Below are 27,787 nucleotides of genomic sequence, written 5' to 3' on the forward strand. Positions count from 1 at the left end.
CCCGCGGATGCCAGCGGCGGGCCGTGGCGGCGTAGCTGCCGCCGGGAGCGCGATGGCTTGAACCAAGGGTGAGCTTCACGGTGCTGCTCCCTCCCCACGTCCCTTCCTAGCGCCCCACCTCTGTCGTGCTGGGGAGTAGACACACTGGCTCAGCCTCGGCTTGCCGAGCCGGAGTTGGGGAAAGCCGGGCCCTGCCCGGCCGCCCTGTCCAGGCCTCAGCGCGCGGGGCCGGTTTGGAAGCCGGGTCTGTGGATGCGCGTCGCCCACCCGGAGCTTCCCAGTGGCGGGCGCGGACGGAGCTGGTCCAGCTTTGGGGGTGTGGCTCTGGGCGAGCGAGGTGACGGTGTTTCTCCCGGAGCCCTGACGCGTTCGTTTGAAAACGACCGCCGCCGCGGTCAGTCCCTTGGTGACCGGGTTGAGCTGCTGGTTAGCAGCGCCTGGGGTTTGAGGAGGGGCCGAGGAGGCCCCCGGGGCTGCGCCCTGCGCGCGCCCCACGTCAGGAACTGTTTGCCTGGGGCGTCACCCGGCCAGGGCCGGGTCAGGTTTCTTGCTAAGCCCTACATTTCTAATTAGATTAGGCTGTTGTGCTGCCCCGAAGCCCTTGCCCAGCGCGCTAGCTGCTGCCTTTATATCCTTTTGCCAATAAGTGTAGAAGGACCCCTTCGAGACAACACTCCTTTAGTTATCTCGAGTTTACAGAATATGGATTTACTATTACTGTTATTGTTGAAATCTATCCCCCCCCAACCTCCCTTTTTGAAATGAATGGCATATTTTGGCATCCTGACCCTGCCCTATTTTAAGATACTCAGATTTTTTTTTTCCCTCTGACATGTTCGATGCTAAGGCTGAAAGTCACACAGTTGTTTAGAATTCTTCCAGCTTCTGCACTTCGTTGATTGTTTCTGTGCTCCACCCATTCTCCTAGCTATAGATGAACTGCATCTATTCAGAATTTTGCCTGGGGCATGGACTGCCACTGACCAGAGCTTCTGAATTTGTCCCCTCTGTGTGAAAATCACCCCTCTAAGAGAGTAGCAATGCTTTCTAAATTCAGAACTCAAATACTAGGCATTTTTTCTTCTTGCTGCCCCCAGAATATGACTTTCAAAAATCGTTCTTTTTGGTGTATGACTTTTATATTTGATCCCTCTTGATTCCTCTTGATTCTTATCTACACATTTCCCTCCCCCCCATTCCTAAAAAGGCCGGAAGCTCCCAAGGAAATTCATACAAATCTATGGTATTATTTCAAAATATGGAGTGTATTTAGAAAACACTTTTTCTGATTAACATTTTTGATCCTAGAACAGGCATTCCAAATTATGTGACTAGCCTAATTATTTCACTGTGTATCTGTTAATTTGTTGTGTTATATTCCTGTCTTTTAAAACATCTGGGATAGTTAGAGATGTAGAGATTAAGTAAGCAATAGGTAAAAAGTAAATAGTATCCTTAGTAACCTAGTTATAGTAATTAATATTTACTACTGAGATTAAACTTGATCTGAAATTTGGTAGGGGATGGCTTTCAGAGAGGTCTTCTAAATACTGCAGTACTTGTCATCCTGTTGCACTCTCAGGCTTTTCCATTTGAATTTGACTTGGTCCTTTATGAATGGCTGGATTATGGCTTAAATTTTCAGGAAGTTTTTGTGGGGCTTTTTTTTGTAGTTATGTGTGATGTGATTGTTAAATTTTTTTATAAGGAATATTTGCACTACAACAATTCGTCTGTACCACCCACCAGAGAATGTGGCATTTTTGGAATCCTTGATGTCCTTATGAGTTTCAAAATAACAATTCTTTATTTAGAAAAGTCCCTCCAATGGTTTTTGAAACCCACTCTGTCTTGTTGGAAAGGACTATGTTACAGACAAGATAGTAGTCTGAGAATAAAGTAGCCCTTGGAGAAATCTTAAAACTACAGATGTGTCCTTTACTAAATTTTAGGCCAGTGGTTTACAAATTATGTTCTTAGGCAGTGCTACTGTTCAGTAATTTAGAGGGATGTATTTTGTTAATATGAAATCATTTCCCAGTTTATATGTTTGTTAATGATCAGTTTTTACAGTTTTCCATTTCTTTTTCTAATTCTCTCCTAGTTTAGTGATAATAGACAAGTTAACAAATTAACAGTAATAACATTAATAACCATATTAGCATACACACATGTATCTGAATAGTAACATTCAGAAAAGATTTTGTACCTAGTATCTTCCAGAAAGGAGAACACACCTAAATACAGACGTGCATGGAGGGGAGTGATAAAGTGATTTGACTGATGATATGTGCAATCATAGCAGTAGGTACAGTCAGTCACCAAAGAGGACAAACTGAAAAATCTGTAGTGGGTGACTAAAGGATGACCTGGACAGATTGGTTTTGTGAATATGTTGTGGCTTTATATTGCATATAAATGACAATCATATTTTTACATTAATAGTAGATGTTAATATTAGTATTGATTTCTGTATAAAGAATTCAAGATTCTCCCTCAGATTGAGAACCACTGTGGCCATCACTCTTGGGCAGTCTCTAAATAGATTGTGTTTTAATTCAAGGAGTCAGTGATGAGGTTTCCTGGATACCAAGTGCAATGACAAGAAAACATGCTACAGTATTTTCACAATTAAAAAAAAAGAAAATATAAACACACACACACACACAAAGAAAACATGCTAATATAGCTGCCACAATAAACCTTACCATTCAGAGTTAGGACACCAGAGCCAAACAATGCACAAAGAGAAATGAATATTTCCTAACTCAATAAGCAGGCAACAAGGGTTCCTTTTTTTAAAAAAAATATTGTTTTTAGTTTAACAAGGGCTGGGTGCAGGTAGTTCACACTGTAATCCTAGAAACTCAGAAAGCTGAGATCATAGGATCATGGTTCAAAGCCAGCCTGGACAGGAAAGTCCATAAGACTCTTAACTCGAGTTAACCATTTAAAAACCAGAAGTGGTGCTGTAGCTCAGAGTGGTAGAGGGCTAGCCTTCAGCAAAAAGAGCTCAGGGGCAGCGCTTAGGCCCCCATGACCAACAAAAAACAAAAAAAAAATTTAACAAGGCTTCTTTTTAAATACAGTTTTAGTGAACAGTGTCGGGTATTAAAAATGGCATAAAGGTTATTTTGCACTTCTAGATGTAGCAGATATAAGAGGTACATTCTAACCTTCCTTTTTCTTCTGAAAGCAAGAGATAAAACTCCCAGGTGAAAAGTTCAGGGGAAAGGAAAACATTCTTAACAATAGAGACAAGCAGACAGCATTGGAGTTAGGAGAAATCTGTATAAGCCTTAAAGTAACTGTTTTCCTAGTTTTCCACAATTAGCTTATTAACGTGATTGGATTGATGAACAGTTGGAAAACTGGTAAAGTACACTTTTGGGTGTGATACTATTAGATCTCGGGAGCTCTGAATGGATTAATGAATGGATTAATACCTTGATCTTTTTTTTTTTTTAATATTATGGCATTATTAGGAGGTGGTGAAAGATTGGTGGTAGGACCTTGTTGGAGGAAGTAGGTCAATGGAGGCATGTCCTTGGGAATTATTCCTTGTCCTTGCCTTTTCCTGTATTTCCTCTTTCCACTTCAGTTATCCATTCTGCTTCACACCTGCCCATGATGTTCTGCCCAAGTGCATAAACTGAACCCTCTGAAAGCATGAATCAAAATGTGTCCTTCCTCTCTTACATTTGTTTCTGCCAGGGAGTTTTGTCACCACAACATGAGAAGTACTTGAGAATGCAGTTCTCCAGCCCAAACCCCTTTGTCTTTGCATATTTTCACAATTTACTGTTTCTTGTCCAACATACCTCTAAGCCTTTGGCCCTATTTTGGGTCTTAACTTTCTGGTGAGGACTTATATGCACATGTAAAAATTACAAAATAAAACTTGCATACCTTTTCCTATTTGTCTTGTGAGAGTTTAATTTTTTTTAATTTTTAATTTTTTGGTTGGTTGTGGGGTTTGAACTCAGTACTTGGGTGCTGTCCCTGAGACTACCACTGTACCACTTTGAGGAAAAGTGCCATTACAGTTTTCTGGTTTCAAGGCCTTTCCCATCTGGGGCTGGCTTTGAGCCATGATCCTCAAGTCTCAGCCTCCTGAATATCCAGGATCACAGGTGTGAGCCACCAGCATCCGGCTGAGAGTTTAATTCTTATATCCAGCCTCAGACCCTGAGAGGATAAAAATATTAGGTCCTGGACATACATTGATCAAATAATTATGAGTTTACATTAAATACTGAGACTGAATTATAAAAGTTGAGGGCTTTTTTCTGCTAAAATAGGTATGATTCCAAGTTTCAGTCTAGTTTAGAATCCTACCTTTTGATTGAGTTGGTACAGGAAAATTAGAGAAAGGGTTAAGTTTCATTTTGAGAGTAAAATATTAGTTTAGAGATCACCTACTCCACTTTCCGCCCAGGCAAAACTTTTCCCTTATATTCAATTAGGTGAACCTCTAATCTCTACTTAAATGCTTCCATACTTTAGGAAAAGTAATTTAACATGTAATAGCCTTTTCCACTTCTGTATAGTACTGAAAATTTTCTCTCTAATCTAGCTATCTGCTCCTAGCAAGAGTTTAGGATTTGTTAAATATTTTTGATGTCTCTATTATATTGGCTACTTATTTTGATTAAAGCCCTCAAAACTTTATGTTTAACTGCTTTTAAGCCTATTTTACTTAGATGCTTTAAAAAATAATCAGGTGTCACTTTTTTCTGTAATAAATATAATTTACTTTTAACAAATTAGTATTTTAATCTTGACTCAGTGGATATCATTTATTCTAGTTTTGGTCAGCCACAGTTAGAGAAACATCTATCTTCAGGTCATCAATAAAAGTGCTCAACAGAACCCATTTTGGTGTGATCTCTCCTTCCTCTTGGAGGACCTTTCTATAAACCTCAGCCTGGAATATTCTGTCACCATGCTACTAACCTCTCTTGAATGTTCTTCTGAACTCAGATGTTTGCTCAGAGATTTCTTTCCTAGCACAAGACTAGGTGTGTTTGAATTAGTATTTTTCATCCTGTGATTATATATTTATGTGTGTGACCACTGAGTCTTTTCCCTGTTGTATTGAGTGCTCCATAGTGGTAAGCACTGTTTCTCTTTCTCACTGTCATATTCCTAGAACATAAACACCAGACACCTGACACTAGTTGGCAATCAATTGTTCCTAATGATTTCATATATATGTGTATGTAGTAAAGGTCTGGATAAAGTTGAGAAGGACTTTTATTTTCATGTTCTATTTTCAAGTTCTATTAACATTTTCTATTAAGGCTGGGAAGGTGGCTCAGTGGTAGAGCACTTGCCTTGCATGCATGAGGCCCTGGGTTCGATTCCTCAGCACCACATAAGCAAAAAAGAAAAAAGCCAGAAGTGGCGCTGTGATAGAGCACTAGCGTTAAGCTGAAGAGCTGAGGGACAGCGCCCTATGACCGGACCCCCAAAAAAAAAATTCTGTTAAGTTTATTGATTTTTTTGCTGGTTTATTTTTTGGAGCTGTCTGGCTTAAAATAAAAAATGTGCATTACCCTAGGTGGTTGAGATGTTATTAACCTGTGACACTCTTAAATCACTGATGGTGCATGCCGATGCCAACTCCTCTAAGCTAGGATCTCTCATTGTTTCTCTTTGGATACAGTGGCTATAAATCTACTTGGCTTATATTTAAAATATATAATTTTGCCTTCAGAAAAAATTTTAATAGCCTGAATCTTCCTTAATAACTCCTTTTCATTTATTTCCTCGATAAAATTGTTGCCAGCTAGGCTTTGATTCAAAGCAGTAGTCATAGTTTTTCTTTTTTTTTCTTTGTACCACTATATTTTTCTCTGTCTAAGGTCATCGAGAGAATAAACTCCAAATGTGGTACATTAAATTTTGATAATCGTAAAACATATTCTTATTGTAACTCATCTTAATTTTATATGGCTTTATGGTTACTTTTTAATTAAATGATAAAGCAAATTTCCTGGCGAAAATTTTCCTATAAAAACATATCCTTTGGGGCTAGGAAGGTGGCTCAGTGGTAGAGTGCTTGCCTTGCATGCATGAGGCCCTGGGTTCGATTCCTCGGCACCACATAAGCAGAAAAAGCCAGAAGTGGTGCCGGGGCTCAAGTGATAGAGTGCTAGCCTTGAGTTGAAAAGCTGAGAGACAGCACCCATGCTTAGAGTTCAGGCCCGCCACCAAAAAACAAAAAAACAAAAACAAAAAAAATTCTTTGTTACATGATGTGGATATTAATTTTAAAGGTAAAAAATAGTCCTTTTTGGGGTTTTTTGCTAGTCCTGGGGCTTGAACTCAGGGCCTGGACACTGTCCCTGAACTTCTAAGGATAGCACTCTACCACTTGAGCCACAGTGCTACTTCTTTTGTTCTGTTTATATGGTACTAAGGAATTGAACCCAGGGCTTCATGCCTGCTCGGCAAGCACTCTACCACTAAGCCACATTCCAGCCTGAAAATAGTAGTCTTTTATGGTTAAATGAAATAAAATTTTCTTGGAGATCCGGTTTTTAAAAATTGTATTTTCATACTCACATACTTCCCTCACCCCCCATATTGGGGATGGAACTAAGGACCCATATGTGGTAAGGAATTGTTCAACCACTGAGTTACATCCCAGCTTCCTATCTTTGTTTTTAAAAACTAAGGAAAAAACCCTACTACTAACTATGTGACTTTGGGCAAGGTACTTTAAAAGTACATTAAACGCTTCTGTGAATACATATGACATGCTTAGAAGGATTGACACATAATGCCAGTGCCTTTATTAATGAGCATTTGTATTGAATAGGACTTGCCATCCCCACTTGTTGAGTGAATCACTGTAGGAAAACACTATTCAACAGTTAGCCTAATTTTAACCAGATGTTTAACTCTTACTATACTGTAATAAATTGTTACTTATCAAAGGAAAAGAACTATCTAAAATAAACACATCCAATTCTTTTCTAGTCATAATACATAGAAGTATATCTCTGAAGATTTTAGAGTAAATGGTTATTAAATGTTTTGTGGCTAAATTTTAAAGTGAGTTCAACAAATTACTGCTTTATTGATATATTGGTTGCAAATTACTAAAATAGTGATTCTACCTTTTTTTTCCTTCTTTCTTTCTTTTTTTTTTTTTGTTGGTTGTGGGGCTTGAACTCTGGGCCTGGGCACTATCCCTCAGCTCTTCAGCTCAAGGTGAGCGCTCTAACACTTGATCCACAGCACCACTTCTGGTTTTCTGAGTGGCTTATTGGAGATAAGAGTCTCACAGAGTTTCCTGCCCAGGCTGGCTTTGAACCACAATCCTCAGATCTCATCTTCCTAAGTAGCTAGGATTACAGGCGTGGGCCACCCGGAGCCTGGCATGATCCTGCCTTTTAACTAAGCATAGTCGTATTTAGAAAACAAATTATACTAAATCTAAATTAAAAATACCTAGAGGAATTAAAGAATGAGTAGTTTTCAGCTGAGCAGCAATGGCTTTCGCCTATAATTCTGGCTATTCAGGAGGACTGAGATATGAGGATCACAAGCTGAGCAGGAAAGTGTCTGAGACTTTTATTTCTAATTAACTACTAAAAATCTAGAAGTGAAGCTGTGGTTTAAGCAGAATATATGGGGTTGTTAAATTATTATTTTTTTTTTGCCAGTCCTGGGGCTTGAACTCAGGGCTTGGGCACTGTCCCTGAACTTCTTTTGCTCAAGGCTAGTACTCTATCATTTGAGCTACAGCACCACTTCTGGCTTTTTCTGCTTATGTGGTATTAAGGAATTAAACCCAGATCTTCATGCATGCAGCTAGGCAAACAATCTACCACTAAGCCACATTCACAGTCCAGTTAAATTATTTTTAATGTTTAAATTATATCAAATTTTTCATACTAAAAATCTTTCATTTATATGGATTTCAAAATAAAAAAATAGTACACATAAATGCAATAATAACATTTTAGCTGATATTATGAGCCAGTATGGTATAATGAATATGAAAAGTAGGAGCTCAAAGTTCACCTGTAGTGTATATATAAAGTCACATAGCTCCATTTTCTTATCCATAAAATAGGGCTTTAATAATGCCTACCTTTTTACAAGTGACATAATATCTGGAAAGCTCTTAGTTTGGAATCTTACCTGGTAAGCAGTCAAGAAATTGCTCTTAGGAAAACAAAGCATACAAGCTTCCTGTTAAATACAGTCACTTGAGAGTGTGTAGGTAGGTATGTGTGTGTCTTATTGGTTTTTGACTTGGTAGAATTAGAGATTTATTACCCTCCCAATATCATAAGTGGATCCTACTTTCTCATTTAACTATGTGATTCTGAAAAAAAGCAAATAATGTTTTACTTTAAATATATAGGTATTTAAACAAATTCTTAGGTTCATGTAAGTATACCAACCTCTCCTAGCTCTCTACTAGTTTACTCTTACTTGTTTTTGAAGAATGGGTATATTCATATTTTAATATTTAATATAAGTGACATATATATATATATATATATATTTGACAGAAACTATGAGAAGCAACACTCTTTCTGGATTCTAAAAGACATCTTTTCACCATGGGACAGCAAATTTCGGATCAGACGCAGTTGGTTATTAACAAGTTGCCAGAAAAAGTAGCAAAACACATGACATTGGTTCGAGAAAGCGGCTCCTTAACTTATGAAGAATTTCTTGGGAGAGTAGCTGAACTTAATGATGTGTAAGACTTGTTCTTTTTAATTTTTACTTCTTGATGTTTGCTCCTCAATGTCATTGCTATATAAGAAGTAACCAAAGGTATTTGTAGTAAAAGTTAATATTAATGTAGACTTTTCTAACTGTTTTTAAAATATAAAGTAGGAGCAGAAGAGATTAAAGGATCTTAAAATGAAACTTGGAATACAGACCATGAGTATATTAAAGCAATTCTAGAATATAATACAATCCAACATCTCAACTGTATAGTAACAGACTATAAGTTGACTCTTGTTTTGAATATACAAGGTGCATAATAGAAGGGAATAGGTCAGTTAGCTACTCTAGGGAAAGACTACAATAGGCAAAAGTAAATGAAAGGCTTGTGTATATCAGTTCTGGTGTGTGTGTGTGTGTGTGTGTGTGTGTGTGTGTGTGTGTGTGTGTGTGTGTGTGTGTGTGTGTGTGTGTGTGTTCAGTTCTGGTGTGTGTGTGTGTATTCCCTTGTTTTCTTATTGATACATAATTTTGCCAGAACAATACATAGATGATAGTAAGCCATTTTCATCTCTCAGAAATAATTATTTGACTTCTTCTTTCTCATTAGCCAATACTTTTCAGTCTCTACATAACTCCTAAATTTCTTAGTAAATTCTAAATTTCTCTACCTTCTTAAAAAGCATACCTAATAAAAATTTCTCTTATTTTTATAAATGTATTCTTTATTATATCAAATTTATACTAACCTGTATAAAATATAGATATATGAAAACACATAGGGCTCTTTGTCCTTGCATTGGCTCAGACCACTACATTTTAAAATATTGTAGTTTGTTTTCTCCCATAGGGACAGGGATGGCGGGTGCTATTAAATATTAAATCTTCCTCTAACAGCAGCACTTCTACCTTTCTTTGTAGTGCGTGTGTGGTGTGTGTGTGTGTGTGTGTGTGTGTGTGTGTGTGTGTGTCTCTGTCTGTCTGTCTGTCTGTCTGTCTGTGTGTCTGTCTGTCTTCTATCTGGGAAAAATAATAAAATATATGTATGAAGAATTAAAATGTATGTGTAAATTAAAATGTACACCTTAAAGGTTCTCTCTTTAATGTCTTCAATTTAAGCAACATTCACTGAACACTGTGCAAACAATCATGAGGGTTGGATATTTTAACTGAGGCCTAAATTAATTACCAAAGTATTAAAGGCAGATCTAACTCTTTCCAAGCCTGAAGCTCTTTTTATTACCTGTCCTGGAGAAGTAATAAAAAAAAGTCACCTAGAAGCCCAGGACCACTTAGTATATAAATGTGTATAATGCATGTACCATTTTCCTGCACTTTATGACAATTATGTTGGATAAGAGACACCCTTTATCAAATATAATACATCAGGTAAGAAGGAACTAGTAGTCTGTATGGACATGGCTGGAGTCTACTGTTTTTAGCCAGGCATGAAGAATAAAGAACAGGTTAGCTGGGTGGCTCATCCCTGTAATTCTAGCATGGAGCAGGCTGAGATCTGAGAACTGCAGTTCAAAGCCAGACCTGGTAGAAAAATCCATGAAACTCTTAGCTCCAGTTAGCTACCAAAAAGCTAGAAGTAGAGGTGTGGCTGTGGTAGAATGCTACCCTTCAGTGAAAAAGCTAAGGATAGCAGCTCCTGAATTTAAACTCTAGTACTAGGGCACCAAAACCCAAAACAATGGACTAGAACACTTCAGATTAAACTATTCCTAGTGCTTGTTCTCTGGGTCAAGAGATAGTGAGACAAGAGGACAGTGAGGGAGATTTTTCATGTTACTGTGTATATCTGTGTGTTGTCTGATTTTTTTCAATAAAGTCTGTTTGAGTTTTAAATTTTTAATATTCTACTTTTATCCTATAAATCTTTTGCATAATTCTGTTTGAACCATTACTTCTGATATAGTCTTTGAGTGTGTATATGTGTGTATATGTGTGTGCCAGTCCTGGGCATTGTCCCTGAGCTTTTTTTGCTAAAGGCTAGTACTCTACTTGAGCCACCAGCTCCACTTCTGGCCGTTTGGTAGTTTATTGGAGATAAGAGTCTCATGGAAATTCCTGTTCAGGCTAGCTTTGAACCATGATCCACAGATCTCAGCCTCCTAAAAGCTAGGATTACAGGCATTGAGCCATGAGTGCATGGTGAGATTTCATATTCTTTTTTAAAATTATTATTATAAAGATGATGTGCAGAGGGGTTAAAGTTACATATGACAAATAATGAGTACATTTCTTTTTGAACACCTCAGACTAGATTTAAGGTTTTGAGTGGTTGATTTGGTTTTGCTGTCAAGGGGCCTTGTGTGTGCTCAGGAAGCACTTTGCCACTGAGCAACACCATCAGTGCAATCTAAACCAATTTCCATGAGTTAAAAGTTGGGCCTTTCACAAGGGCAGCACTTTCTGACAACTGTAAAGTCAAACTTACAGAGAAACAGAAATCAGAACTAGACACTCACATAGCTGGATTCTTTTTACTGGCAGACTTTATTTTTGATGGTCTCAGAGAAATGTTAACACCAATAAGGGACGCTGCAATATTTAGATATGCCTTTGAACTGATTTAAATTGATGTAGATAGTGTGATATTGAGTAATCCTCTAAAAGTATTATTTATTTACTTATTTATTTTTGGACGGGAATGGGGCTTTAACTCTGGGCCTGGCCACTGTCCCTCAGCTCTTCAGCTCAAGGCTAGTGCTCTACCACTTGAGCCACAGCGCCACTTCTGGTTTTCTAATGGTTTATTGGAGATAAGAGTCTCATGGACTTTCTTGCCCGGGCTGGCTTTGAACCGCTATCCTCAGATCTCAACCTCCTGAGTAGCTAGGATTACGGGCATGAGCTACTGATGCCCTTCTAAAAGTGTTATTTTTTATATTTGAAGTCTGTGACTCTTAAAATTACTCAGCTACATTTAGTATCTCAAATCATTGTTTTACTTAGTCATACCCCAAATTGACTATAAACCAAATACTTTTGAAGAGTTATAGTAATGTAGTTGCTTAAGTAGGACTCAACAAAGAACAAAATACCTTGATAAGATATTTATACATATCTCAGCCATTAGTCAAAATTTAATACGTAAAATCATCTAAACTTTTTTCTTTAAGTACGAGGTTTCTTGGACTTGTTTTCCATGTCTTTAAATGAAGACAGTTGAGATGTTTTATGTTTATTTTTAAACATTCTCTATACTGAGTTTTAAGAAGCTAGTATTCAATAATTAGTTATTGTCCTTCATATGATTTCATCATATTTCCTTTTCTGAAAAAAAAAACCCAAAACTTTAGCTTTTTTTTTTTTAAAGCAACTCTGGGCTTCACACTTGCTAGACAAGTGTTGTTACCAATGAGCCATACTGCTAGCTGAAAGTGTGTCTTAAATCATAACTCTATTATTTTGTTTGACTTTTCATAAAATTAACAAATAGACTTGTCTCTTTTTAGAACTGCCAAGGTGGCTGCTGGCCAAGAAAAACATCTTCTCTTTGAGGTGCAACCTGGGTCCGATTCCTCTGCCTTTTGGAAAGTAGTTGTGCGGGTGGTCTGTACTAAGGTAAAACTACTTAGAGGCTTCTATTTCTGGACTTAAAATATTTTGGTTGTTGGAACCATGGTTAATAATGTAATATAGTGGAAATAAATGTTAGGAATTTGATGTCTTGTAAAGCATAATTTTGATACTCTTATTGTCTTCTATCTGTTTGTTTTACTGGTTATCCCTACTTGCTGTGTAACAGCTTTTTAGAGTCGAGAGGAATTATCCTTACTTCCCATCTCTCTTTTGGAGCTATAGCTTACTATGGAGCCCTAAGGTCCAAAGGTAATACTCTGTTTAGATCTAAGATGACACCTTAAAAATTAAAGTTATCTCAGGAAATAATTTATTTTAAAAACACTGAATTTAATTCACTTGAAAATCTATTAGAAAGGTATGTTTGGGTTTGTTTTGGTGATTTTAAGTATATATCATTAATGTGCCATCTTTTAGTTTAGTCTTTACATTTCAGATAATTGAATCTATCAATTCTGCTACAAGTATAATGATATTTGTTATAGAGCATTACAAAGCCTCCTTCCTACCATACATGGGGATGCATGTAATTCCAACTATTAAGGAGATGGAAGTAGGAGGATCATGGTCTAAAGCCAGTCTAGGCAAAAGTAGGACACACTATCTGATAAACAAACCAAAAGCTAAAAGGACTGGAGGTAGAAGCATGGCTCAAGTGTTAGCCCTGAGTTCAATCCCCAGTACTGCCAAAAAAAACCCAAAAAGCCTTATCCTCCCTCCTCTGACTCAATTCAAATAAACATTCATTAACCTTTTGACACATACTGACCTTAGTATGAAAATGAAGGCACACATTTTAGTAGGCCTTCTATCCCAACCCCTGTCCTAAAATGAACGATGATATAATAAAATATCCGTATGCGTATGTCATAAATTGAACATGAATGCTTATTCATGAGCATCTACACCTAACCAACCAAAATGTCCCTGAGTAGATTTTTCCTTTTGAGATCTAGGCTCTGGGGATTACCTAAATAGCATGTCATATTTTCTTAGTGGGTTGTCAGTTTTATCTGTTATGTTTCATTGTCATTTTGTTAAAGCAAAAACATGAGTGCAGGCATGCCAGGCACTAGGAATACCATATAAGATGACTAAGATAAATTTTACATTTTCAAGGAGACTGTACTTAATGTTCAGGTCCCTTGTGATTCAGCTAGAATCTGTTTTAGTCTCCACACCTTCAGACTCTTCTAATTTATGTTGCTGTGAAATAGCCTTTCTAAAGCACAACTCTCACCACCTCATTGCCTTGTTTAAAATTCCTCTACATTCCTCATTGCCTTCAAAATCTTCTTTACTTCCTAATTCAAGGCCATCTACAATATAGCTACAAACTATTTTTTATGCTTCTTTTCACAGCTATTTCCTTTTATGTACTACATTTTTACCAGTCCTAGTGAATTAAGCTGTTATGTTTCCATTTCAGTCCCTCCACTTAGTGAGTTCCTTCAACTAGAATGTCTATTATTTCTATCATTTAAGTTGACATCAACTACAAGTTACAGAAGATTCCTATTAAACTAGTTTAAACACAAACTATTTATTTTCTCACTTATCAGGAAATTCTGATATAGACAGGCTTCGGGATTGGTTAAAGACCCAGCAAAGAAATACAAATCAAAACAACATTGAGATTCCACCTCACCCCAGTTAGAATGGCCATAATCAAGAACTCTAATAAAAATAGATACTGGAGGGGATGTGGCCAAAAGGGAAGCCTACTGCATTGTTGGTGGGAGTGTAAACTTGTTCAACCACTTTGGAAAGCAGTATGGAGGTTCCTCAAAAGACTCCACATAGAGCTCCCCTATGACCCAGCAATCCCACTTTTGGGCATTTACCCAATTTTCACAAACAAGACCATACTAAAGCTACCAGCACAATTATGTTTATTGAAGCATTATTACCATAGCTAAGATATGGGACCAACCCAGATGTCCCTCAGTAGATGAATGGATCAAAACAATGTGATATATATATATATATAGATATAGACACACACACACACACACACACAGGAATTCTATGCCTCCATCAGAAAGAATGACATTGCCTCCATTTGTTAGGAAATGGAAAGACTTAGAAAAAATTATATTAAGTGAAGTAAGCCAGGCCCAAAAAAACATAGGTCCCATGGTTTCCCTTATTTGCAATAACTAGTGTATGTCATGGACAAACAGAAAAGGTCAGATAAGATGATGTTAAATGAAATGAATCCCAAGATAGGGACACAAGTTATTTTTTTTCTTCCTTGCTATTCTAACGTATTTATAAGGTACCATGTGATTTTTGTTTTGTTTTGTATGTTCCTCCCCCACCATATAACCACTGTTTTCACTGTATTTGATGTTAGTATAATTTGTGGAGGGGAAGGGAAAAAACAAATTGTTTAAATAGGGATACAGGTGGACCCATTGCAACAATGAGATGTACAAGACACTATGTCGAAAAACAAACTTTACCATTTAGGCGGGGGTGGGGGAAGGAAGGAGGGGGGTTTGGAAGAGGTAGCTGAGGAGGTGGGAGGGAAGAGGGGATGGTAGGGGAAAAACAAAGGAGGAAGCAACAATGCTGGATAAGAAATGTACTTATTGGGGCTGGGAAGGTGGCTCAGCGGTAGAGCGCTTGCCTTGCATGCCTGAGGCCCTGGGTTCGATTCCTCAGCACCACATAAGCAAAGAGAAAAAATACAAAATAAAGATGACATTATTTAAAAAAAAAATGGGGCTGGGAAGGTGGCTCAGTGGTAGAGCGCTTGCCTTGCATGCCTGAGACCCTGGGTTCGATTCCTCAGTACCACATAAGCAAAAAGAAAAAAGCCGGAAGTGGCGCTGTGGCTCAAATGGTAGAGTGCTAGCCTTGAGCTGAAGAGCTGAGGGACAGCACCCAGACCCAGAGTTCAGGCCCCACGACTGGACCCAAAAAAACAAAAGAAAAAAGAAATGTACTTATTACCTTGCTCATGTAACTGTAACCCCTTTGTACAGTATTTTCACAATAAAAAACTTAACTTTAAAAAAAAAGAACAAGAAACTAAAAAAAACAAAAAAAAGACCCAGCATAACTCTCTGTGCAATCCATTAGTCAATGTTAAGACACCTGTACCCTGGCTGGAGGACTGTGCTTACCATGATTAGTTTTGGTTAGATTGACCAAATTGACTCTTGAATTAGTTAGAAAGTGAATACCAAAATAAAAGACTACTAGCAGCCAGGTGCCAGTGACTCGTGCCTGTAATCCTAGCTACTAGGAGGCTGGCATCTGAGTATCACAGTTTGAAACCAGCCCAGGCAGAAAAGTCCATGAGACTCTTACCTCCAATTAATCATACACATACAAAAAAAAAAAAGCTGGAAATAGAGCTGTAGCTCATGTGGTAGAGAGCTAGCTTTGAGCAAAAAAGCTAAGAGAGAATGCCCAGAGCTGAGGTCAAGCCCCAGGACCAGAGTGCAAGTGCACAAGTGCACACATGCGCAAGAGCACATGTAATGAGGTTAAACCAGACACCCACGGCTCATGCTTCTAATCCTAGCTACTTATCTTCCACTACTCTTGATTTCTCTCATTCTATTCGTGCTTCTCTCCAGGTGCACTTCCACTGAACAGCCTTTATACTTCTTATTCTCTGAGTCTGAAATGATCATTTCCCTTAAATGGCCACTTGTGACTCACTTTACTGTGAGGTCTCCTCTGTACCTCAGTTTCCCTTCTCTCTTGTTTCATCTTTATAACACTGCTTTTCATCTAACTGAATCCACTTTATTTTTGGTCTGTCTCTCCTCCTTGTCATGAAACTTGATGGGGGGAGGTGGTGAATACACTATGTTTTTAGTACCTAGAGCAGTACACATAGTGCCTGTGCCACCTACATTGTGGGTACTCAATAAATTTAATAACAGGGGTTCTATGATTAGAACAGTTATAGGGTGATAAACTTTACTAATATAGTACTAAGCTTGTATGAATTACTTATAATTTGCTCTAAATTACACAATTCTAAAGGAACTTCCCTCAACTATGAAGACCTATTTCAGAGCCTATGTAAATTCCTGTCACATTAAGAAGGTTATATAGGGCTGGGAAGGTGGCTCAGTGGTAGAGTGCTTCCCTTGCATGCATAAGGCCCTGGGTTTGATTCCTCAGCATCACATAAGCAGAAAAGGCCAGATATGGTGCTGTGGCTCAAGTGGTAGAGCACTAGCCTTGAATGAAGAGTGGAGGGACAGTACCCAGTCTCAGAGTTCAGGCACCACAACTGGCAAAAAAAAAAAAAAAAAAGTTATATGTTTGCATCTTCACACAAATCTGATCTTCACAAAATTTAACCAACTTTCTGATTATTAGAGGTGATTCTCAAAAGGAATCTGGCTTATTCTTGATTTTTAATTGCTTTTTCCAATGCTAAAACAATAAATAGTAATAACAACTATTGTTTTTATTCCAAATATTTGTGTTACTGTAGTATCTTTTAATATAAAATCTGCTTGGGGAGGGTGCTGTCAGTTGTGGGGCTTGAACTCAGCCTGGGTGCTGTCCCTCAGCTCTTTAGCTCAAGGTGAGTACTCTACCACTTGAACCATAGCACCACTTCCAGTTTTCTGGCAGTTAATTGGAGATAAGAGTCTCACAGACTTTCCTGCCCGGGCTGGCTTTGAACAGTGATCCTCAGATCTCAGCCTCCTTAGTAGCTAGGATTACAGGTATGAGCCACCAGTGCCTGGCTTGTTTCTAGTGTTATTTTAACAACATTTTGCTAGTAAATTTTGTAATGTATTCTTCTTGTTTTAGTTTAGAAGTTTTGCTATAAAATAGATCTTAAGGGTACTCAAGAAAGTATCCCATTATATTAAGTCCTAATTAATAAATTATTGGCTGAGCCCGGAGACAAACACACCTGGAACCCAAACAATCAAGAAGCTGAAACAAGAGGATCATGAGTTTGAGGCCAGTTTGGACTATGTAACAAGACTGTCTCAAAAACAAGACAGAATGAAGAGGAAAAAAAATAAGAAATTAAAGTAGAAAAATTAAAGTGAGTTATCTCTAACCCTCATTTCTTAGCCCGGGAAAATCATCTAATAACTTCATTAACACTAAACAAAAGGATTCCTAATCAACTTTTTTTATGCCTTAAAATTTTTTAAAATTTTATCTTCTTGTAAAGATGCTATACAGAGAGGTTACAGTTATGTCAGTGAGCTAATGAGTACATTTCTTTTTTTCTTTTTTTTGTCGGTTGTGGGGCTTGAACTCTAGGCCTGGGCGCTGTCCCTCAGCTCTTCAGCTCAAGGCGAGCACTCTACCACTTGGGCTACAGCACCACTTCTGGTTTTCTGGTGGTTTATTGGAGATAGGAGTCTCACGGTCGTTCCTGCCCGGGCTGGCTTTGAACCGCGATCCTCAGATCTCAGCCTCCTGAGTAGCTAGGATTACAGGCGTGAGCCACCAGCGCCCGGCTTGAGTACATTTCTTATTGTTACCCTCTCCTTTGTTTTTCTACTACTATCTCTTCCCTCCCCACTCAACTTTAAAAGGATAATTTGAGTATCTATCTATCTAATGAGATGCATTTGTATACGTTCTTTGAACCCCACAATGAAGGCAACATGATACTATGCATTTATTCAGACTCTTATTTTTTAAGGTAGTTTACAAACCATTGGATTCCTATTGAATCTTTGTTCCCCTTTTGTTTTTTCATTGTCTTTGTATTTTTAGATTAACAAAAGCAGTGGCATTGTGGAAGCATCACGGATCATGAATTTGTACCAGTTTATTCAGCTTTATAAAGACATAACAAGTCAAGCAGCAGGAGTGTTGGCTCAAACCTCCACCTCTGAAGATCCTGGTGAAAACTCATCCTCTGTAACATCTTGTCAGGCTAGTCTTTGGATGGGAAGGTACACAGTGCATAATTCCTATTTTACTTATTCTCCAATATGTAAGATATTGGAAAATCTGAAATCTCAGATCTTTTTGTCTCAGTTGGTATTATTGCCCAGATCAGCTTTTAGATTATTCTGTCAGTCCATTCACTTTTGTTTTGGGTTTTTTGTTTATTTGTTTTTTGTGCCAGTACTGGAGCTTGAATTGGGGCTGAGAGTTGTCCCCTAGCACTCTACCACTTGAGCCACAGCTCCATTTCTAGCTTTTTGGTAGTTAATTGTAGAGCAGTCTCTCATGGATTTTTCCTGCCCAAGCTGGCTTTAAACCACGATCGTGAGATCTCAGCCTCTTGCATAGCTAGGTGAGCCCCTAGTGCTTTGCTTCCATTCATTTTATACTGCCAAATTAAACCTAAACATAAGTGGCTCTTAACTAGACAATGTTTCTGTCAGCCTGATCTCCAGGAATCTACTCTCTATATGCTGACATTTAACGACAAAGAAGATATTAATACCCCCTTTTTAGTAAGTATTAGGTTCTTAGCCAGAATTATTTAAAGAGTGAAGTCCAAGAAGTTGACAAAGTCACTCCAAAAAGTGACTAATTGAAGGTTAAATATTTAAATATTGGATCCAGGATGTGGCAGTCCATTCAAGAATCAGCAAATCATTGGTGCATAGATTTCATGTGCTAAGTTACCAAAAGAAAATTAAGTCAGCCAGAGTTTTCTGGAATGATGCTTGAGATCTAATATTACATTATTATCTAATTAAACTTTCTTTTCCTTCTCTGTTAAGCTTTTGGCATGTGAAAGCTCCTACTTGTGGCCATTTGACTATCATGACACTAATTTAAACTTATAAATGTCTCATTGGAAAAGAAAAACTTAGGTTAGCTCAGACATGCTGACATCTTGTCTGTCTTTTTTTTTTTTTTTGATCCAGTTGTGGGGCCTGAACTCTGGGCCTGGGCGCTGTCCCTCAGCTCTTCAGCTCAAGGCTAGTACTCTACCACTTGAGCCACAGCGCCACTTCCGGCTTTTTTCTTTTTGCTTATGTGGTGCTGAGGAATTGAACCCAGGGCCTCAGGCATGCAAGGCAAGCGCTCTACCACTGAGCCAACTTCCCAGCCCCTTGTCTTACTGTCATACTCAGTAAATAGCAGAAATCTATAATGACACATGTCCTTTAAGGTTAAGAAGTGTTTAACAAGAATTTCTCTTTTATTGCTTGATTTACAGTTGCATTTTCTAGTTCATTTTAGCCACCTGGTTTCCAAGTATTATGTTAGTTAAATTATATTTTCAATTTATGATTTTCTATTAATCTTCAATAATTTTCAAGGTTTGGGCTAAACAGGTAGTACTGTTGACCAAATGAGACTTAGAACATTGTAGGCAGTATTTAGGCTTACCTATTTTGAAAAATCCATTTCTCAAAGAGATCTAATATTCCATTTTTTCTACTCCCTCTTTAGACTGGTGAGATATTTTGTTGTTGTTGTTTTTTAAGTGTTCTAAAAGCTAAGGATGGTGTCTACCCAGATGTTCAGGCCATATAGTGGCAAATGTTTTTCTTGTTGCAGTTACCTTAATGATAGTGGCAAAAATATCTCTTTCATGTGCCCTTGATATTGGGAAACTCAGTGCCTGTTAAGACTGCTATGTGCCTTCATGTACTTTTTGGCTTTTAATGCAACTCTGATACATTAGTTAATAGAAAAAGACCTTTCAAATGGAAGAGAATTTTAGGAGGCCTTTAGGAGGCCCAGCTGTATATCTGATGCATAATTTTATTAATAGCTTATATTATTTTGTACTTTTACAGATTATTAAAATTATGATAAACTCATTAAATACAGTCAGTCCCTTGTGAGTAAAATTATTGGTCCATGTCAGGTGAGGAAATATATATAGACAAATAAATATCATACCATATAATTAGAAATGGATCTAAGTAGGACTCACATTCAGGCTTCTCAATGCACTCATGTTCCAACCTCTGCCTTACAATTTTCTAGTTCATAAAGATCTTACAGTACTGTGCTACTCAGACTTTTAGTAGTTTTGCAGAAGAGCCTGAGATTCTGTCAAGCTCCAAGGTGGTGCAAATGCTGCTGATGCTTGGATAACACTTTGGGTGAGCAAGACTCATTCGTATTTTGCCATAGAGCCCAACTTGAACTTTGCAAGTTAAGACTACTGCTAGCCCCCCGTGCATGCACACAGTTATATGAGACTCACTACCACCGACAAGTGTGTATTCATGCTCAGATGATTCTAATTACTGTGAAGTTTTCCATTTTGTCTTGTAATCGTTAGTCCTCAGTATCTGGCTCTTTAATGGCAACACAAGCATAGACTAGAACCAAGTTGTGTTCAAATTCTAGCTCTACTTTTGCCTCAGTTGATAAGAGATAGTAATGCATCTGTGTATGCATCTGTAGAATGATCTCAGTGAAACCCCCTTGTACTATCAATATATGCTGATAAGTAAAATGTATTAAAAAGTTGAGATACTTAAGACTAAGCTAGTCCTTCATTTCTGTCAAGATCAGCCTAGTAAGACCCTGATACAGGCCTTCAAGCAGCTTTTATCTTATATAATGAATACATTATGTGCTGGTTGAATTCATGTATTTAATATGATTAAAAATGGGACAACTTATTTTCAGAAAGACCTGAATATTTCCAGTTTTTACCCAAATTCTGTTTAACCAGTCTTTATGAATCTTACCTCTCCTGTGTTTATTTCCTAATGTATTTGTTATTCCCAGAAGGTAATACTTTTAGTCTGGTATTAACTTTTGCACATATTGTGCTTTATCCCCTGGATGTTCCATAATGCTTTTAAGGCAATGAAAACAAAGTAGGAAGCATGGACAGAAAATATCATTGTTCCAGCTCTGTTTTCACATCACAGGGTGAAGCAGCTGACTGATGAGGAGGAATGTTGCATTTGTATGGATGGTCGAGCTGATCTCATCCTGCCCTGTGCTCACAGCTTTTGTCAGAAGTGTATTGATAAATGGTAAGTTATCTGCTGCCTCTGGGGGTAGGCAAAGAGTATGTGGGACATAGTATATGAATAAACTTTGAAAAGTACAAAACTGTAGTATTAGATACAAGAGATTCTTATTCTTTAGTATATGAAATTTTATGACATGCTTCTTTTGTTTTCTTACCTTTAAGTGGTTGTTCAAAGGAGCTGCCATTTAACAAAGCAGTTTATGAATATAATGTGTTATCACATGCTTCTTACTTGTTACAGATATTTTTATCTTTATACCTAAAGTTCATAAAATGTGGTAATATAGCTTGGCTTGATACTCCTGCTGCAAAGAATTTGTGCCTAATTTAGTCTAGTCTTTTCCTTTTTCTTCCTTTTTTCCTCTTCATTTCTATATTTATCCTTGGTATGTATTTAGAAGGAGTAAATCTTTGCTCAAGAGGGAATGTCAGAGATCAATTAGTCAAGCTCATCACTTTATGATAAGAATTGAGCACTCAGGAGAATTTATAATCAATATACAATAATTTAACATATACACACACCCATTAAAAACTATCATCACCATCAAGATAGCAATCCCACCTTCCAAATTACCTTGTGCACTATTGTAAAATGCAAAGCCTCCAAACACCCTATTTCTAAGGCAATTACTAATGGCTTCCATTTCTAAAAGTAATTTGAATTTTCCAGAATTTTTATGACAAATCTTTTTGTTTAGCTTTTTTTATTCACTAAAACTATCCTGAGATTCAGTCACATTGTAGATGTAGATAAATTACAAATGAAAGCTCCATTATACATTATGGACACATTTTTATGATCATATGAGTTTTCCCTTATGGTAAATACCTACAGGAATATGGTAAGAGGTTTAACATTACAAGAAATTATCAATTCTTTCCCAAAGCAGTTGTATCTTTTTCCAAACACTGTTATAAGCACTGTATAAGAGTTACAGTTGTTCTACGTCTTTGCCAGTATTGACATGTTCCAGTCTTTGTAGTTTTAGCCATTCTAATCGGGTTGTAGAGTAACTCATTTATGATTCTAACTTACATTTCCCTGCTGACAGATAACATTGAAAAACATATCACATGCTAATACACCATCTGTATGTTCTCTTTGGTGATATGTCCATTTAAACCTTTTCCAGTTTCTTTATTGAGAGTCCCTTACATATACTTTAGATACATGTGCTTTATCAGATACAGTATATGATTTGCACATATTCCATTCTGTGGCTTATCTTTTCATTGTCTTAAGAATGTCTGAGAGCTGGGTGCCAATACCTCATGCCTATAATCCTACTATTCAGGAAGCTGAGATCAGAAGATTACAGTTTGAAGCCAGCCTGGGCAATAAACTTTGTGAGACTGTCTCCAGTTAAGCAGTAAAAAGCTGGAAGTGGAGCTGTGGCTCAAGTGGTAAAATACAAGCCTTGAGCAAAAAGCTGAGACAGCACCTAGACCCTGAGTTTAAGCACACCAGGGAAAAAAAGAAAAAAAATGTCTTTGAGAGAATAAAAGTTTTTAATTTTAATGAGATTTGATTTATTACTTTTTGATTTTGGGGTAATAAAAGTTAAAAAATGATTTGCATTCCTCTGCGTCATGACCTCTAGCTGCCTTGGGCTCTTGAATGTCTGGGTTATCTCTTCAGCCCTGCCAGTCTACTAGGCTTTTGGGAGATTTCTTTTTCTTGCTCCAGGGCTGGAAACTCATCAAGCAGTAAGCTTGGGCTAATATAGGGCTTGCTTTCTTGATTTTTCACCTCTTAGGACTCACTGTCTTTCTTGCTTGATGTTTTGTGCACCAAAGAGCATATTATCTTGTAAAATATCTTGAAAAATACATGCAGGCTCTAGCTTTCATATTCAGTTTTAGGATAAATTTCTATTTATGTAAAAACCAAAAAGCTGTTGATAAAAGTTGATTAGTTGCAGATTGGGAGATGAGGAGAAAAAAACAACACTTTTTCCTTACATAATGTACTTCTAACTTGTTAGAATCCTTCATGACCATCCCAGGGGACCAAGCATAGGCAGGCACACACAGGAGAAAGATTATTATAAGGTTTATTAGAGGAGCCTTATCTACCCTGGGAGAGGAAGCACATGGCATCTGCCCCTATTCAGGTGGCAGGTAGCTCTGGGGCTGGTAATGGGGTAGGTGTGCTTGCAGGTCGGTCTAGGCAGAGAGAGAGAGTGGCCAGCTGTATGGAACTCTAGGGCAGGGAGGAGCTCAGGTCTGGATGGGGGTGGGGATACTGCTAACATAGCTCAAATATGGTATTTAAGTTTCCACAGTAATATTTGACCCAAAAAACCTTTAGAAAACAAAATTTTATTAAATGATTATATGTGTATTCTTTCTCAATCAGAAAAATTATCCTGCATCTCATTTTGAACATTGCTTCATTTTTGTACAGTTCTTCTTGTTGCTTATGGCCAGGGGACTGGTCATAGACCTTTCAGAGACCTCTAAGCATAGTTCTATTTTTTGAGAGCCATGTAGATATTACTTCAAAAGTTAACTGATAAGGACTGGGAATGTGGCTTAGTGGTAGAGTGCTTGCCTAGCATTCATGAAGCCCTGGGTTCGATTCCTCAGTACCACATAAACAGAAAGAGCTGGAAGTGGTGCTGTGGCTCAAGTGATAGAGATCAAGCCTTGAGCACAGAGAGGCTCAGGAACAGAGTCTAGGCCCTGAGTTCAAGCGAAGGAAGGAAGAAAGGAAGGAAGGAAGGAGTTGAGTTAACTGATAAAACTCTTCCTTGCTGTATTATTCCCCTTCCTAGAGCAATGGCTTCCATTTAAATACAAAAAATATTTACACTTCACACTTTTATCAAATCTCCATTGGTAAGAGCGAGTTGCCTTTTAGAATTCATAAGGAATTTTATTATAAGGGGAAACTTCACCTATTTGGGAACAGGGATAAGATTTAATGTTAGTGCTTGTGGTAGCAAAAGAAGGGGAAGAACTGAAATATACTTCTATAAGAGACTAGTTAAATAATGAATGGCATGTCCAGATAGTATATGTTTAAAAAGAATAAACTTAAGCCTTGTGTGATGGTACACACCTTTAATCCTACCACTTGGAAAACCAGTTTGAACTACATAGAAAGACTATCTCAAGGGGAAAAAAAAAGAGAAAAAACTCTTAATATGTGCTGATCCATAATGGTCTACAAATATAGACAATATAAATGTCAGAAAGATATACACACAGACACACACATGTACATATACATATTTACAGGCTTGATCATGTTTATTCTGTGTAAGAAACTGAAATTGAGAGGTTTTCATTGGATACATTTATGCTGTTTTTCTAAAGCCATGTACGTGTATCACTGTTCTTTTTTTTTTCCAGAAAAAAAAAAAGACAAAAACCTTTTTTAAAAAGAGGGAAGGAAAACAAAGTGTTTTTGTTTTAACAGGAGTGACCGACACAGGAATTGCCCCATTTGTCGCCTACAAATGACTGGAGCAAATGAATCGTGGGTGGTGTCAGATGCACCCACTGAAGATGATATGGCTAACTATATTCTTAACATGGCTGATGAGGCAGGCCAGCCCCATAGGCCATGACTTTAGGGGATGAGTTTCTCTGGATACTGTAGGCTATGAATACATTGGCAGCATGGTGGGACATCTTGGCACTGGTGCAGAAAAACTAATTTTCCCACCCTCCTATTTTTGCTATACTGAAAATATGCCCCGTTTTTTAAAAAGTAAACTTCCTGTGTCTTCCATTTATAGTAAGCCAAAATTTGCTACTGTTTTAGACCATATTTTCCTATTATTTATCTGTTCTAATGTATATTGGAACAATTGCTCTTGAATCCTTTGCTAACCGAAAATAGCAATATTTCCAGAGGCTTTTGATTCACTACTGTTTTTCAGGGAAGTATTCTGGCCCTTATTTAGATAGAGTTAAAGTAAATTTGGAAAATTGCCGAAAAGTTGTAGCCATCTGAAAAAAAATTTTGAATGACTGAAAAGGTAAGCTGCATCAAAGTGCAAACTTAAAAGCTAGTCTTTCTGCTGGAGACAAAGGAGTATGCCCCCCTTGTGGTTAATTATTGCTCCTTTAGTAGTTTTTACTTAAAGAGTCACAGTGCTTTCATACCTTTAACTTCAACAGTGTATTCTGCAACACAAATTTCCCATGATGTATAATTTGGATAAAGACTGTAAAATTGGGACTTTGCTCTGTAAATGAATTTCTGCTGGAAAGTCTCTGTTGTGGAAATGTATTCTTAAAGTTGACTGTTTTGATTGGGTTTTGAAGGCTTGCTCATCTTGGGTTTTTCAGAAGGAAACTTTTCTTCACAAATACTTTTGTATTTTCAGATCATAAGTTATTTGATGCTTATGAAGGTTTCAGATTCTTCAGATTTATTAGATTAAAAGAAAGGAAAGTGAAGTGGTTTTTCTACCATACGTATGTATAGCATCTCTGAAATCTTGGTTTGGCTTGTACTGCTCCACTGTACACCCTGTGAAAGTCTCTAAAAAGGATATAATAATATTTTCTGTAACACTCAACCATGTTTTTAGATTTTACTTATGAAGTAAAAATTTTAACATTAACGTTTTATTATATATTAAACTAGGCCATGATGTCTTTAAAAATATTTTAACACTTCACATACATTTTCTGACTTATTATCAGTAAGTTGAAAACACTGTTTTCCTAATACTAAGGTACACAATTTAAGTTGCTGCTTATTGGTAAAAATTTGGGAATACTAAGATTTTAATAGCTTTGTAAATAAGATAAAAAACTGTATCAAGGAAGAAAGATCTAATGGCATTCATGAGGAGACAGTGAAGGTACCAAATAACTAAATACTTTCTATCGAGTGTTAATGCAAGCTGAGTATTTGGGTCTGTTGTATCAACCTGGCAATGCACTGGGTGATGATGTGAACTTGAAAGCCCCTCTTGGTAGATTCCTCCTTTAGAAGTTTTTATCTTTGGTTTTCACATGATTCCAGCAATTTTGCATCGTTTTTTGCAAGGTAATTTTTAGAACCCATATACACAGTGCATGCATACACTCTACCCCCCATATAGTCATTTCATTCTGTAACCTTTATGTACACAATGACAAAATATTAACTCAACCAATGAAAACATAAAAATGCATGGGTAATATGAGCTATATATTTGAATTTTTGTCATGCAAAACCCCAAACTTATAATACAAGTTTTCATATCCCTGAATCCTCTCCATTGATTCTTAGTCTGCTGTAGGATATATTTTGAAAAATCTTGTGATAAGTGGTCCTCTGAAATGTTTTCCAGCTCTAAAAATTTGAATTGTCCTTTTGGATTAGACTGCTGAGTTTAATTCAGATTGCCTAAATTTAAAATGTTTCTGAAAATGAAGAACACAGATTTATAGGGTTTGGATCTTTAAAGCCAAGGGTTTTACTCCTCAGAATTCACCTTTGAAGGATTAAACAGCAAGTGCAGTGACTCGATATTGTCCACGTCTTTTATCTTACAATATGAGCTCCAAGACTGATCTACTGTGAATTATATAATTTTTATTATCCTTGTGAAATAAATGAACATGGTTGTTTGTTCATTAAACTGGGTGATAATTCTTTAGATGTATGAATATTAAGTAGGTTCTACTATATCTAATTATAAAAGTTGTAAATGTGTTTAATGGATAAAATGTACATTTTTTCTATTCTGTACAGCTTTGTCTTTTTAAAATATGAAATACTTAAATGCATTACTTTGATAGGAAATATGTGTGCCTTCTAGGACTGTGAAATGTTCTCATGTCTGTAAGTTATAGTTTTCCCTATCCTAACTCAGTAACAAAGGATTTCTCATGATGTAGTTTGAGAAAATGAGTTTGACTACATCCTGAATTTAGAGGTTAAGAATACTGTTCCCTCTTATTCTTAGAAAATGATAAATTGTTCAATAAATGATCATTAGCAAGTAAGTTTTACCTAATTGAAGGCCTTTATTTTACATTCTTTATACTAAATATTTATATTCCTGGGGGGTTGTGATGTTTGTGTACTATAATTTGAAAATCATTTCAAATTGAGTTTAATTCCCATAGATCATATATGTGTATACATGTTTGGGTTTTGGGTTTGAGGTTTGCTTTGTTTTGTATTCCTTACTGAAGCTTACTTTCTTAGTAATAAGAAAATACTTGGAAGGTCTGAGGGAATGGTTTAAATGGTAGGGTTCTTGTCTTGCATGTGGGAGGCCCTGGCTTCAATCCCCAGTACCTCAAAGAAAAACAAAACGACTTGGAAATTAGGGAGATCAGCTGATCACCCACATTAATGGTGGGCAACACAATGACACTACAATAGAAACATTTACTAATAGAGTTTTGTTATCATGTCTTCTTAACCTATTGGACAATTAAAAATGGATAAAATACTCCACCCTGTGGTAGTTTTGTGTTTTTCTTGTAAAATTATTTCCATGATTTAAGAATGTAGAGAAACATTCTAGAATCTTAGTGCTAAGAGGAAAAAAAATGTATAAGAGTAAGAGGCAAGCCTGATGACGGTGGCTCACACTTGTAATTCTAACCACTGGG

The 27,787-nt window shown here is 37.1% G+C and overlaps 1 protein-coding gene across 2 annotated transcripts; it reads left to right on the forward strand.

Moving 5' to 3' along the window:
• On the forward strand, positions 1–27,629 carry Rnf141 (ring finger protein 141). 2 transcript variants are annotated; one of them, XM_013028783.1, is made up of 6 exons: positions 1–68; positions 8,535–8,728; positions 12,168–12,276; positions 18,016–18,197; positions 21,105–21,212; positions 24,639–27,629. In XM_013028783.1, exons 2-6 carry the CDS (start codon positions 8,586–8,588, stop codon positions 24,787–24,789), a joined length of 693 nt encoding a protein of 230 aa, XP_012884237.1. In that variant the 5' UTR covers positions 1–68; positions 8,535–8,585; the 3' UTR covers positions 24,790–27,629. The 2 variants fall into 2 exon arrangements, with proteins under 2 accessions (XP_012884237.1, XP_012884238.1); XM_013028784.1 differs by lacking the exon at positions 1–68 and adding an exon at positions 233–426.
• The last annotated feature ends 158 nt before the right edge of the window (positions 27,630–27,787 follow it).

The sequence above is a fragment of the Dipodomys ordii genome, unplaced genomic scaffold, assembly GCF_000151885.1.
Source record: "Dipodomys ordii isolate 6190 unplaced genomic scaffold, Dord_2.0 Scaffold113, whole genome shotgun sequence".
Classification (NCBI taxonomy): Eukaryota; Metazoa; Chordata; class Mammalia; order Rodentia; family Heteromyidae; genus Dipodomys; species Dipodomys ordii.